Consider the following 13,857-nt stretch of genomic DNA (forward strand, 5'->3'; position numbering starts at 1 on the left):
CGTATGAGCTAACGACTATAAGATGCGTCACAAGTGAGTAATAATCACAAATTACAGATCTGTAGATATAAAATTCAAATTTTATTCATTTATTTTTTCACTTAAAAGATTTTTCAAATTTTTAAATTCTGTGTCACGTAACGACATTATTTTCTAAGAATTTAAAACCACCCATAATTTGGCGCCAAAAATAACCACAACCAGAATTACAAAGCAGCGACCCCAGCACTCAAACCAGAAACCAGCCGCCGAGAAAACAAATTCCTCTCCCAGACGATAACGCGCAAAAAACAAAGACCCAGTTACCAAGAAACAAAACGTCAAAGTGAGACAGAAAAACGTCAGAAATGTATGTCGGGTTTGCGTGATTGGCTGGATTGTACCGTAGAATTTGCGGATGTCATGTATATGATTGCGTGTGTCGTGACGGGGCCGGGGGTGATAAAAAATTGGTGAAGGGCAAAGCCTGAGCTAGTGTAGCTCTGGTGTGTAGAGTACAATAACGAGATCGGTGGGACCTGGGACGTGATACGTGCTGGTGTACGGAGAAGAGAAAGAAGAAAAAGTATATACATATATGTCATGTGTATACTGTATGTGCATGTGATGTACAGTGTGTTAAGTAGTGTGGTGTAGTGTTAGCTAACGGGTGTACTGTGTATAGTAGTAAAGTCGAGCAGACGACAGAACAGAGGAATCGTCAGTTGAGTCGGAGCAGAACGAGCGTGGAGAGAGAGAGCAAGGTGGTGAGGGTGACGACTTGGTGCCGTGGATGGTCGGCGGGTCGGACGGCCGTGGTGGAGTGTAGCTACGAAAAATTTTAAAAAGTCAGTGGGTTTGGTTTTGTCGTTTAAATCCTATCCCGTTAATCCAGTAAGTATACGCTGACAAGTCCCACCATCATGGAGTAACTTTTAACTTTTTGTTTAAATAACTTGGTGTTAATTATAAAACCTTTGTAGAGAAACAAGAAAAGGAGCCAGAGTACACACTTATATATATGTAAAATATAGATACATATATTTATTGGTATATATGTATTATATATATACGTATATACAAGATTGACAGAAGTGAGAGAGCGTGATAGAAACGACGAAGAGGGAGAGAATAAAGAGGGAGCGAACTGGGTGTCGAAGTTGGTGAGCGCGGAGGACAAGTGCCGGGAGCTCTTTCGGAGCTCCTCTTGTGTTGTGACGTTGGTAACGTAGGTGAAGAAAGGCTCAAGAAGAAGACAAGAACCTGCTGCTGGTGATCGTTGCTACAAACCTGGAACAATCATGTCTGACAGGGAGAGCTTGGACGACCAACCGCAAAGTAAGCAAGAGACACATAGTCCTATTGAGAGATAGAGATAGATAGCGTAGCCCGTGTCACCAAAATATATAACATACTGCCGACATCTTTTTTGGAGTGCGGACTATCCTTGGTACTAATCGCGGAATATTTTCTTAAACTTTTTGCTTTTTAATTTTAAAAAACCTTCAGTTTTTTTTCAGACATTTTTATTAAAATGACGTGCGTCGACGGCCGCTCGAAATTGTTTCGTGGTCCTCGTGGCGTTCTGTCAGACGCCGAAAAAAATTTCTATTTTTCAACGACTCGAGATCCAAGATGGCTGTCGACATCGGCCAAGAGAGCCCTCTCTATCTTTGGACTCTTGTCCATCTCTTTTTATGCTCCTTTGCACCATTCTGTTCTCTGTATTCTACACATACTTTTTTACTCTTCATCACCCTGGGGTGTTACTCTTACATGCAATTATTTTCATTATAATTCATCATATTCTATTTAATTTATAGCACACGATATGTATGTGTACATAACGCTATTCAATATCGTTTTATTATATATATATATTGTTGTGATGTATGTCGGTGTGTTAAACTGTTTTGTCAAGGTCGTAAATGAGTTTAGCTTCCTTGACGAGTTTACCTCGTACAGGCAACGCGCTTATGATGTAATCGATTTGATTATATGACTACATACTAAGCCGGACAATTCAACATAACCTTTTTTTTAATATTTAGTATCACAGTTATGGCTTCTCAGTATTTATCTCTGGGTTTTTAAATATTTTTTACTCCAAAGTTAGCATTCTATTTATCTCGTTAATTAGATTATGTACAGAAAAAAATTACTTGGCGCAAGAAAAATTTTTAAATATGAAATGAAAAAAAAATTTCTTAGAATTAGAAATAAATTTTTTGTTGCTCCAATAAATTTTTCACGAGTGTGAATGTAGCAGGCATGAGAAATTTAAAATTATAAATAAATAATAAAAAAAACTGCACTTATTAATTTTTCAATTTTTCAAATGCGCATTTTTTCAAACTTTTATTTTATAAATTATTTACTCCATTTTATTAATAATTTTAAATTTGATCTCTGCTACATTCAAGCTCATAAATTTTCATGAGTGTGATTGTAGCGGACATCAGACAATTTTAAAATTATAAATCATTAGAGTAAATAATTAATAAAATATAATTTTTAAAAAATGCGCATTTAAAAAATTTAAAAATTAATAAGTGCATTTTAAAAAAAAATTTTTTTTAAATTATTTACTCTATTTATTTATAATTTTAAATTTGTCTGATGTCTGCTACATTTACACTCATTAAATTTTCAGTTTCAATATGAAACGGAAGTTTGCCGACATCTGATAATTTTTATTAAAAAAAAAATATTTGAAAAAATTGCACCTATAGTTTTTAAAATTTTCTTCATGTGCATTTTTTTAGATTTTTTTTTTTAATTCTGGTAAAACAAAAATCCGAAAATTTCCGATTGTCTGTTAACTTCTGGATCACGTTTCAATTCAAAATGATAAAAATTTATTGCCAAGTAAAAGTTTTCTTGGGTCGACTAAAAGTTTTTACGCCAAAAAATATTTTTTTCCGTGTATTTTTCCATTGCTATCATTCTCAAAAAAATTAAATCGCAGAGATTAATTTTTTCTGCATACTCTTATCAAAAAAATATGACGTCCGGAATTGATAAATTAAATGTAAAAAAATTAAACAAATAATTATGAAACGATATTTGTAAAAATGAGAATGTTCTGATAGTAGACAGATTATCAGTTTAGCTTTAGAGTAATTCATTTAAATTTACACTATTTATTTATTTAAACTTTTTTTAGAGTATGGAAATTCCGGAGGCATGGATGCTGGAGGAGCTGACTTTGATGCTGGTAAGTAAAATTTTTAAATAGTATCATAATATTCATATGTTATTTTATTGGAGTAAGAATACGTCAAGGAAAGTAAACTGATAGTGTTATGAAACACGATAATGAATCGTATATCGATTTAAAAGTTTGTAAATATATATGCTAATTAATCAATGAAGACAATCGCAAGGCTAAGTAGTAATTTATTATTACAAAAGTCGGGTTTGAATAACGCGCCCACTTTGAAACGTCACCAGTGAGCCTGCGCCGAAGTTTACGTCAATTTTTATTTATTTTATACGAGTTCTTAAAATAGAAACTCATCATCAGAGAATCATCGCATGTTAACTGCTACGTAAACTCTTCAAGCAGACAAATGTAAAAATTAATTCGAAAAATTAATTTTTTACTCCATGCTTTTATTACTGCAATAATTTTTCTGATGGTAAAATTTTAGTTAAACTTTAAGCAGAACAGGAGAGATGAAGAATACTGATGATGATGATGGACAGAAGAATGTAAAGCAGATAATTAAAAAAAATAATGGAGTACAAGTCGATAGTACCCGTTGGTATGGAGGAAAATCTCTAGAAGACGTATCCCAGATCGTCAGCTGTCTGCGTGACGTCACAGCATTGGATCAAAAGTGGGGGTGCGGTCACATGGCTCAAACAGTGGGATGTCACGTGGCCTTACAAGAGGATAGACGACTATGTACATCAAACAGGAGCACATGAAAGCGCATGACGATTCGCGCGCTTGATATGTAATCGGCGATTCGCGCGATCTACGCATTCCACAGGGATGACGATGGACTCGATGAATGACCGGTACGTCATCGGCACCATTTAATATTTTTACTACACTCAATACTGAGTGTGGTTTGTATTATTACACTTTTATCGTATCGTGTCAATAAGAGTCATCAACATTTTAATTATATGTAATATTATATGACTTAAGTCTGGCACACGGCTACAAAACAACAAGAGAGAGAGAAATACTGTAAGTGTTTTTACCGCAACCCGATGTGTCATCGCTGACTACACGGCCACGCTTCATCACTCACTTCTCGATTAGTACTTACGCTAACGTCTTGGTGACTGTGTCAATTTTTTATTGTAAATTTTGGCCACCGGCATCGAGCGTTTTTATATTTTTTAAATATTCGCTTAAATTAGTCCGGGGTTTCATTCATTTTTATGAATTTAACCAGAGCCATATGGAGCTGAGAGATATTAAAAAAATAAATTACATGTCCAATGGCTGGGGAGACAATACTATGGATAAGATCCAATATTGGCATCCAGAAGGTTAAGTTTATTGTTAATTTATTAATTAATTAATTTTGTTATGTACATGGATATTTAAAATAACGCGGGCGCTGGTACTGCTGCTGCTGTTATTATTGTTATTGTTATTGAATGATTAAGATGCAGTTGAATAGAACAGAATGAGTCGGCAGAATAAAGATGTTATTGGGTGGAGAAACGTTTGACGGGAGACTCGTGGTCTTGTTGTCGCGTGGTGGCGTCGGCGCATCCGCGATGCAACAAAACTAACAGTGGCGGTTCTTGGAACCAAGAGAGCTTTCTTCTCTGGGATGCAGTTGTCATTGAGGCAGGTCACGGTGCAGCTAAATCGCGCAGCGCTGTTGGATCAATGCACTCATACGATTATTCCTACGGGTGTCAACATTTGTCTCTCTGACACAGTTTTCATTTTTGGTCCATTACTTTTTTGAACTCAAGCAAAATAAATTTTTAAATTTATCCAGTAAATTTATAGATTAAAAATAGGGCCAGTGTGAAAGTTATGTAACAAAAAATGTCCGAAGTCGGTTGACTGGATAAATATCTTGGGAAGAAGAATAGAAAGCATGTTTTTGTTTGTCAAGATCAATTGGTTACGATGGTGACCCTGGGAATCCAGACAAGAGGATGTCTGAAGGGTCATTTGAGGATGAACTGCGGAAGGAAGTGTTCGAAACTTGACACAGATGATGATGATCAGTATGGGAAGAAAGCGAAAAGTGATACTTAATGAGTGTCAGTAAAATAATCACTGAGAAGTTACGTATTATCTAAGGATGCTGATGGTGAAACATCTAAAATACGACGAGCAATTGGTTGAAACCAGTATCTAACATTACTTGTGCTACATCATATAAAGATATACAAGATGTTCAAGAGCCGGATATTCCAGGGCGATCTCAGTCCCGTTCCCATTCCTGGCGGCATCCAGCAAACTAGTACGTAGTGCGGTTTATATATTTAAAGTTTGAGGGTTTTAAATTAGCAAGATGGTGGTCTCAGCAACGAGCCAAAGGATGAAAAGGAAATAGTGGGCCAAAAGAGGGTGGTGCAGAGATCCCGGAGGGTCATTGACCCCAGGCCGCAGCTGTTATTGATCGTTACCAAGACTAGCAACATTACTCTATTCGCCTTATTGAGATGCCTGTCCTACCCCAACTAATCTTTCTAGTCTACTTATTTTATAGGCCACTTTTAATTCCAATAAAAATTTAAAATTTTTTATTTCATTTTAAATAATTCTATTTATTTATTTACTTTATTTTTTTTGTAGGTCAGCATGGTCAGCAGAGTGAACAAGAACTGGCGACCAAGATGCTTCAAATACAAAGCAAGCGATTCTACCTCGATGTCAAACAAAATAGACGCGGGAGATTTATCAAAGTTGCAGAGGTAGATAATAAAAAAAAAGCTAATTTATTATTAATTTATTAAATGCATAATATTTTGATGTTTAATTTACCAAGATCGGAGCAGATGGCAGGCGTAGTCAAATATTTCTAGCCTTAAGTACAGCCTCAGAATTCCGTGATCATCTTTCGACGTTCAGTGATTTTTACGCGTCGCTAGGTAGGTTTTAATTTGAATAATAATAATAGATAGCTGCAATATAATTTGTTATTCAAATATAATTATGTGAAACAGGTCCACCGAACCCAGAGAATGTACCAGAGGATGGAAAACTTAAATCAGAAATGATGGTAAAAGACAATAGGCGGTATTATTTGGATCTTAAGGAAAATTCCCGTGGCCGTTTCCTGCGGGTGAGTCACACTGTATGTACCAGCACTTGTATACATCATTTTATTTTTTTTTTATTTTTTTATTATCGCCAATTAATATCCGTATACCAAAGAGGGGACAGACACTTGATTAGTTTAATTATCTACACTATAATTTAATTAGTTTAATTAATTGAGGGCAGCACTAGTGTGACCGCCTGAAAAATGTGATTTTTGGGAATTTTTTTAAAGAAAACTACTGCATTGAATGTTGTAATATTTTGAGGATATATTTGTGGGTATATAATAAATACAAGTTAAATTTTGGGACAAAAAAATTGAAAACTCAGCGAGTTATTCGCAATCTCCCAGCTCCAAAAAAAAGTCCCCCGCTGCAGTGACAGCGACCTTTGCAGTGGAGGAAATAAAAAAAACCAAAAGTTTATTAAACTAGAAAGTATTGCCCGTGACATGACCCTCGATCGAAAAAAAAATTGAAATTTAACAAAATGGCGGAGTTTTTAAAAAAAGTTTCAAATTTCGCGCGAAAATTTGATGATTTTTGGCCTGGCAAAATTACATTTTCTATTCGATCGGAAAACTGGAGGTTCGTGGTATGGAGAAACATATAAAAGAAGCTGCAATAAGAATCAAATATATCGGATGATTTGTCCTCGAGTTATAACTGCAGCAGTTTTGAAAATTTAGTTTTGAGAACCGATGAGCGGCTGCTCTTCAGGCTGTAACTCAAAAACTATTTGAGATACGCACTTTAAATTTTACTATGTTATTTCTGAAGGCAAAAAAAATGATTTTTTTCAAATTTCACACTAGTGGTGCCCCTTAAATGTCAATTGTATATAAATATATATTTATTCTCTTTACAAAGGTATCGCAAACGATAACACGAGGCGGTCCAAGAACACAGATAGCTATACCCGCACAGGGAATGATTGAATTTCGTGATGCACTAACGGATCTTTTAGAAGAGTTCGGTGTCGACGATGGTGGATTCAAAGGCGATTTACCTGAGGGTCGTTATATGCGCGTTGACAACAAAAACTTTTATTTCGATATCGGACAAAACAATCGTGGTATTTACATGAGAATTTCCGAGGTAAATTAATTTATTATTCACTTTGTTTTTGTTTTTTTGTTCGATTATTGTAAATAATAAATTGAATTTCACAAACAATAAATGTGTTGTAGGTCAAGACAAACTTCAGAACGGCCATAACCGTGCCGGAAAAATCTTGGTCACGGTTTCGTGATATATTTGCGGATTACTGTGAGAAGATGAAAGAAGGCGGTGGAGGTGTCAGCTCCAGTGGAATTGGATCAACTAGTTTATCCGATAGCAAGGGCGCTGTAGGATCAGGAGCCCAAGTATCACCAACCTCTACCACTTCGCCTAATCCAAATCCAAATTTAGACTCAAACCTCATCAAGTGAACAAGGTTTTAAAAAATTGAAACTCGAACAACAATAAAAACAACAACAACAACAACTTTAACTCGTTTTAACGTCGCTGAGCGTATTTAAATACAACTTGTCAGAGCATATATATATTTTCATCATCATCATTATCATCATCGCGCCGGCGCTATCGTCACCGTCATTAAAAGCCATCGTCATTGCCATCGCTATCGTTCCCGTCGAACCATCATCGTCATCTCACAACACGACACTTAATATATATACATCTATATGACACGTACGCAGTCGTACGTACCATTAAATTTATATCAAGTTAAATTTATTATGTTTATTTTTCAGTTATGATCGTTAATTTTTTTTTCGTTATTAAAACTAATTATGTTTATGTACAAGTTTGCCTCAAGGCCCAAACAATTCTTATTTTGTTTACTGTTCTTTTTTTTTTTATTTTACAAGTCTTGTTTGTTTACAATGGATTTTTTTTTCTACATGTACGTAAAAAATGTTGATTATTATTTAAAATTTATATTGCAGAGGTAAAGCAAACAAATGATTTAATATTTTCATGTAAGTCGGCTTTGCCTCGACTAATTAATTCTAGCAAAAAAAAAAAAAAAAAAAAATATTTTGTTATGTTATAATTGAATTTGATTGTTCAGAATTTATGGATACATTATTATGTAAGTAAGCAAAAGACAAAATTAATATTCGCGTCTCGTTTTTTTCTTTTCATTATTATTATTATTATTATTATTATTAATTTTTTTTTTTTTCTTAATAACGGCAACTTTGAAAACAAAGAAAAGGAGGACACACGACGGTTGCTCTATTAAACGGGCATCTTTCTACCTCGAGAAATTACATTCACTAGGGACTATTGTCTTCAGGGTAACGATGACAGGTCACCTGGCCTTCGTATTCCGTGAAATAAAATTTTACTTTTCGTTTTATTTTATAAAAACTTTTCTTTAATTATTGATATTTATTTCGGTGACTGTCGTTCTTCCGCAATTAAAAATATTAAAATTAAAATTAAAATTAATAATAATAATAATAATAGAAAATTATCCTTGCGAACCGCGACATCACTCGTTGAGTAAATAAATATTTAAATAATAATAAATTGATAAATAAATATATACATAATTATATGTAATTAAATGAAATAAAATTATCCTAGGTCAAAGTGTTAGACGCATTTAAATCTGTGTAATTTATATCATGTTAAATTATAATGAGTTTGATTTAATTAAACAAAATTATTATAAATTGTAGAAAAAATTCTTTTTTGTACTTGTACTGGATACAGAAAAGTAAATTAATTAAAATATTTTGAGAAATTTAAAATGTATCTGGTATATGAGATTTAAATTACGCGGTTCGCGTATCTAATAATTAATTGAGCGACGGCCGATTTAAAAAAAAATATCATTGCATCCTAGGCATGTAATATACAAAATGCATAATAGATATTTATATAGAAATTATAAATATATATAATATATATATATATATCTGTATAATTGTAATAAAATGCCAGTGTCCATGGGACTCAACCGTCTGCACAAATAATTAAATATAAAAAATTATTGAGTGTTTGAAAGAATAAATATTTAAATTTAATTACAAAAAAAAATAATAAAATGTGCAGTCAATTGGGTCCTTATTTGTTGGCGTAGAAAGCGACGTAGGGAAATAATGATAATGGCAAGAAGATACATTAAAACACGAGTTATAATACATAATAAATTATATATTTAGATTGTCAAGTATATATATTTATATATATATATATAAATATGTGTTACACATTTAACACGAGTTCGAGTTTATTTCCCAAGCCCGTGAATCTTGATACGCTTTCATTCTGCAACGCTGTGCTAATATCAATTTCAATAATAAAATTGAAAAAAAAAAATAATAATTATAATAAATATGTATTTGCGTTTATCTTCTATTTAAAATGGAATAACGCGTTACTGTATTTCGCGCTGGTGCGGAATATAATCATTATATTGAATAGCTAGAGGTGATTGTAATGCATAATTAAAAAAAGTAAAGAAAAAAAAAGTGCTATTTAATTAATGAGACGGACCTAGAGTCATGCGTCTCAACACCTCGACACGTTAAATAAAATCAAGATAAAAAATAAAAAAAAATGAATTATTAATGAGTGTCAGTGTAGCAGACATGAGACAATTTATCAATTTGAAATAAATTAATTAAAATAATGAAATTTAAAAAAATGCGCGTACGAATTTTTCATTTGTCTAAATGCGGATTTCAAAATTTGAACTCAAATCACATTTTAATTAATTGTTATAAAATTTATAAATGATGAAGTTAGCCGACGTCTAATGTTTGGACTTTTTTTTAGACAGTAAATTTAAAAAAAAAATATTTTAAAAAATTGCACTTATAGTCTTCGAAATTTTCTACATGTGCATATTTTTTTTTTTTTTTTTGTAATTGACTTGAAAAAAAAATTACAAAAATTGTTAATTGTCTTCTTACCTCACGATCATGATACTGAAGTCTGCCGACGTCTAATAATTTTTGAACTTTTTTTAGACGGTAAATTACAAAAAAAAAAAAATATTTGAAAAATTGCACATATAGTTTTTTAAATTTTCTACATGTGCATATTTTTAATTTTTTTTTTTCTTCAAATTTAATTGTTAAAAAAAAAACCAAAAAATGTTTAATTGTCTGCTGACTTCAGGATCGTAATTAACAAAGTTGCCATTTGTCGGCTACATTAACACTCGTTAATTATAATTATAATTAAAAAAAAAAAAAAACAGACGATAAAAAAAAATGAAATTATTTATATTTAAGTGATGTTCAATTATATACCTATTCCAATTAGATATTCAATTTTAAAAATTATTTTTTTTCTAAATCAACAATTTCGGCTGGTCTGAATTTATCTAGTATATATAGTTATTCAATAATTATTAAATCTCAGTAGAAAAAAAATAAAATAAAAGTTTAATTACGCGTGTATAGGCTTTACGAGAACAAAAATAATGATAAATATATATATAAAAAAAAATAAAAAGTGGAATTTAAAATTATTCCTTCCGGGCTCTGAACAAACAAACAAAATAATTAAATAAATGTCCTATATATTAACGAATATTAATTATAAATTAATAAATGAGCCTGTTTATTTGTTTTTAAGAATAATCCAGCTCATAATCTCTTATCTATTAAAATTTCCAGCTATTATATATATATATAAATATAAAATAAATAATAACCCGGGTTTTATTTTACATTCCCGGCTCTACATTTTAAATAAATAAATAAATATAAATATAATAATTGGATCAAAATAAAAATATATTCAAAATAATAAAAAATATATGGAAAAATAAAATATATAATAAAGCCGAGAGACGCTCGAGAGTTATAAAATAGAAAGGAAATATGTAAGGATAAAATAACGTGAGATATTAAAAAATGGTATAGAGATAATAAATATGAAAAAATTGTTTACTGGCGCAGATGGTATGACACATTGTGATCTATATAAATTACAAAAAATAAAAAAAAAATAAAACATCAACAAGTAGTAAATATTTAAGGTATATAAATATATAAATATAAATATATATATGTTATTACTAATAATAAAATATAAATGAATTAAAAATAACAATTAATTAATTAATTTAAAAGATGAAAAAACACCGAGCGACACACAATTACACACACACGCGGTCTAGGGATCTCGCTGATTACACGTAATTATTAATTATTATTACTACACAATTACACGTAATTGCGTCTAGAATATACGTACCTACACTATGTTTAGCCCTGTTATATATATTTATTATTAACAGTATAAATGTACGCGAGTATAATTGTAACACGTACTAGCACACGGGTAAATTACTACAGACGTACCTTTGATGTTAATTTAAATAAAATAAAAAGGGCTTAAGAAAGTTTACTGCGTAAATCAGACTCGAGTGTGGAAAAAAATTCGCGCCAAAAATTTTTAGGGGTGAGCTTCAAAAATTGAGACGATTTTGAATTTTAAGTTGAGGATTTTTGGAACTGGAAAAATTATAGAAGTAAAAAATTTTCAACTGGTGTAGACTTTCCCTCCTCATTTTTTTTTTTAATTTTTTGGGTTTAATGAACATTAAAAAAAAAGAGAAATTAATTAGAAATTATGGAAATTTTTTACTCTTGTCAAAATTACTCAAGTATGAGGCAAAAATAAAAATTTGAAAAAATTTTTTGATTTTTATTGGAACTTTTTAAGAAGCTCTGTTTTTTTTTTATTTTTGAATTGTTAAAAAATGAAGTATTGGAATTACTTATGAATTCAAAAAATTGTTAATTTAAATCATTTTCGCATAAAAAAAATTGGAAAAAAAAAGTATAGACTATTAGAAAATTTTTCAGGAAATTAATTAGAAATTATGGAAAATTTTGACTCTTATCAGAATTATTCAGGTATGAGACGAAAAAAAAAATTTTGACTTTCATCAGAACTTTTTCGAAGCTCAGTTTTTTTTTTCACTTTTTTGCTTTTTCAAAAATAGTTCAAAAAATCAGTGATTGGAATTGATTATGAACTCAAAAAATTTTCAGTTCAAATGATTTTTAGTTAAAAAAATTTGAAAATTAAAGAGTACAGACTAGTAGAAAATTTTTCATACTTTTAATTATTTTAAAGTTTCAAAAATATTCAACTCAAAGTACAGAATTATAAATTTTGGAAGCTCAGTCAGAAAAATTTTTGTAACGAATTTTTTTTACACGTGACTATTAAAAAAAAAAGTCTATTAATTAATTAAATAAAATAAAGAAATTATTATTTTAAATAAATAATGAATCTTAAAGATTTAAAAAATTATAAATACACGACACTCCTGCCACGCAGCGAGTTCTTAGACAGCTTTAAGATAAATGATTATTATTAAATAATAAATTATAAATAAATAAATAAACGTTTATTTAAAATAACGATAAACTTTCTATATGTTGAATCGTGTCTAGAAAAATACAACAAAGTTATGAAAATAAAAATATTTCAAATTTATTGTGACGACTCATTAATTATTACAATTTAAAAAATAAATAAATACAATTTATATTTAATTAATTATCTTTATTTATTGTCATTTTTTTAGTTTTGAAAAAAAAAATATAACGAAAATTGAAACGATCGTTAGGTAAATAAATAAAAATTTAGAAAAATAAATAAAATAAATGAATAATTAAAATATTGAAATTAATGCTCGATGTTTCGTTGGCTGTTTTACATAATGTTGTAATGGTTGTAATTAACAACCGTATCCGTTATTAATCAATTTAATTAAACGTTAAAAAAAAACTTCATGTGAATGGAATTAGCTGATTAAAAAGTAAATTAATTATAATATTACATAGTATCTTTTTTCACACGCGTGGGATTCAATTAATTATTCTCATAAAAAAATTTAAAAAAAAAAAAAAACATTTTTCTCTTTACTGTATTCCTTAAAAAAAAAATTACTGCTACTGTCGCCAACGAAATAAATAATTCTGCGTGTACAATTATCTATTTAATAATGTGTAATATAATAAAAGAAACATGTATTGAAATTATATATATATATATATAAATTAAAAAAAAAAAATAAACAAATACGAGAGCCGTCGATTGTTAATTAAAAAAAAAGCACTTACTGTTTTTTGATATTAAATTTAAAAAAAAAATATTTACCTTAAAAGTAATTTCAACCTCACGCGTGCTTATCAAATAAAAATTAATTAATTTTATTAATTAGTGTATTTATTGTTGCGTTGGCTCTCATTGCCTACTTATTTTGCTGTATGAATTCCACTACTCTGCGATTTATTATTATTATATATTGTCATATATTATTGTTACTAATTAATTAATCAACTAATTATAGATATTAATTATTATTACAAAGTTATCTTTAATTAATTAATTAATTAATCACTTTTAAGTATAATTTATATTACCGTGATCTGCTTCTTCTTTTTTTGAATTCTACTCTTCTAGTCCTGAGTGAATTGATCCTTAATTATATTTGCAGGCAGATGCTAATTATTTTTTACTTTATTATTATAAATATTTTTTTTTGCGTTGGTTTTTGTAAAATTTCTAATTTTTAGTCGACATGCACTCATTTTTTTTTTATATAATTTATGTAAAATCAAATAATGTAAAGATAAAATG

General features: G+C 29.9%; 1 protein-coding gene across 3 annotated transcripts; it reads left to right on the forward strand.

Moving 5' to 3' along the window:
- The first annotated feature begins 415 nt into the window (after positions 1–415).
- On the forward strand, positions 416–10,961 carry LOC130677931 (transcriptional activator protein Pur-beta-B). Of its 3 annotated transcripts, none has more exons than XM_057484860.1 (8): positions 416–873; positions 963–1,317; positions 3,146–3,196; positions 5,762–5,880; positions 5,955–6,057; positions 6,133–6,263; positions 7,099–7,326; positions 7,419–10,961. In XM_057484860.1, the coding sequence occupies exons 2-8, from the start codon at positions 1,281–1,283 to the stop codon at positions 7,659–7,661; spliced, it is 912 nt and encodes a 303-aa protein (XP_057340843.1). In that variant the 5' UTR covers positions 416–873; positions 963–1,280; the 3' UTR covers positions 7,662–10,961. The 3 variants fall into 3 exon arrangements, with proteins under 3 accessions (XP_057340843.1, XP_057340844.1, XP_057340845.1); XM_057484861.1 differs by having other exon boundaries at positions 425–873; positions 6,133–6,251; XM_057484862.1 differs by lacking the exons at positions 416–873; positions 963–1,317; positions 3,146–3,196 and adding an exon at positions 4,679–5,426.
- The last annotated feature ends 2,896 nt before the right edge of the window (positions 10,962–13,857 follow it).

This window comes from Microplitis mediator, chromosome 11 (assembly GCF_029852145.1).
Source record: "Microplitis mediator isolate UGA2020A chromosome 11, iyMicMedi2.1, whole genome shotgun sequence".
NCBI lineage: Eukaryota > Metazoa > Arthropoda > Insecta > Hymenoptera > Braconidae > Microplitis > Microplitis mediator.

Excerpts from the sequence above, each read along its gene's own strand:
- LOC130677931 (XM_057484860.1), top strand. The coding sequence starts at position 1,281 with ATGTCTGACAGGGAGAGCTTGGACGACCAACCGCAAA. Across the intron at positions 1,318-3,145 it reads CTTGGACGACCAACCGCAAA|AGTATGGAAATTCCGGAGGC; the intron begins GTAAGCAAGAGA and ends AACTTTTTTTAG. Across the intron at positions 6,264-7,098 it reads TCCTGCGGGTGAGTCACACT|GTATCGCAAACGATAACACG; the intron begins GTATGTACCAGC and ends CTCTTTACAAAG.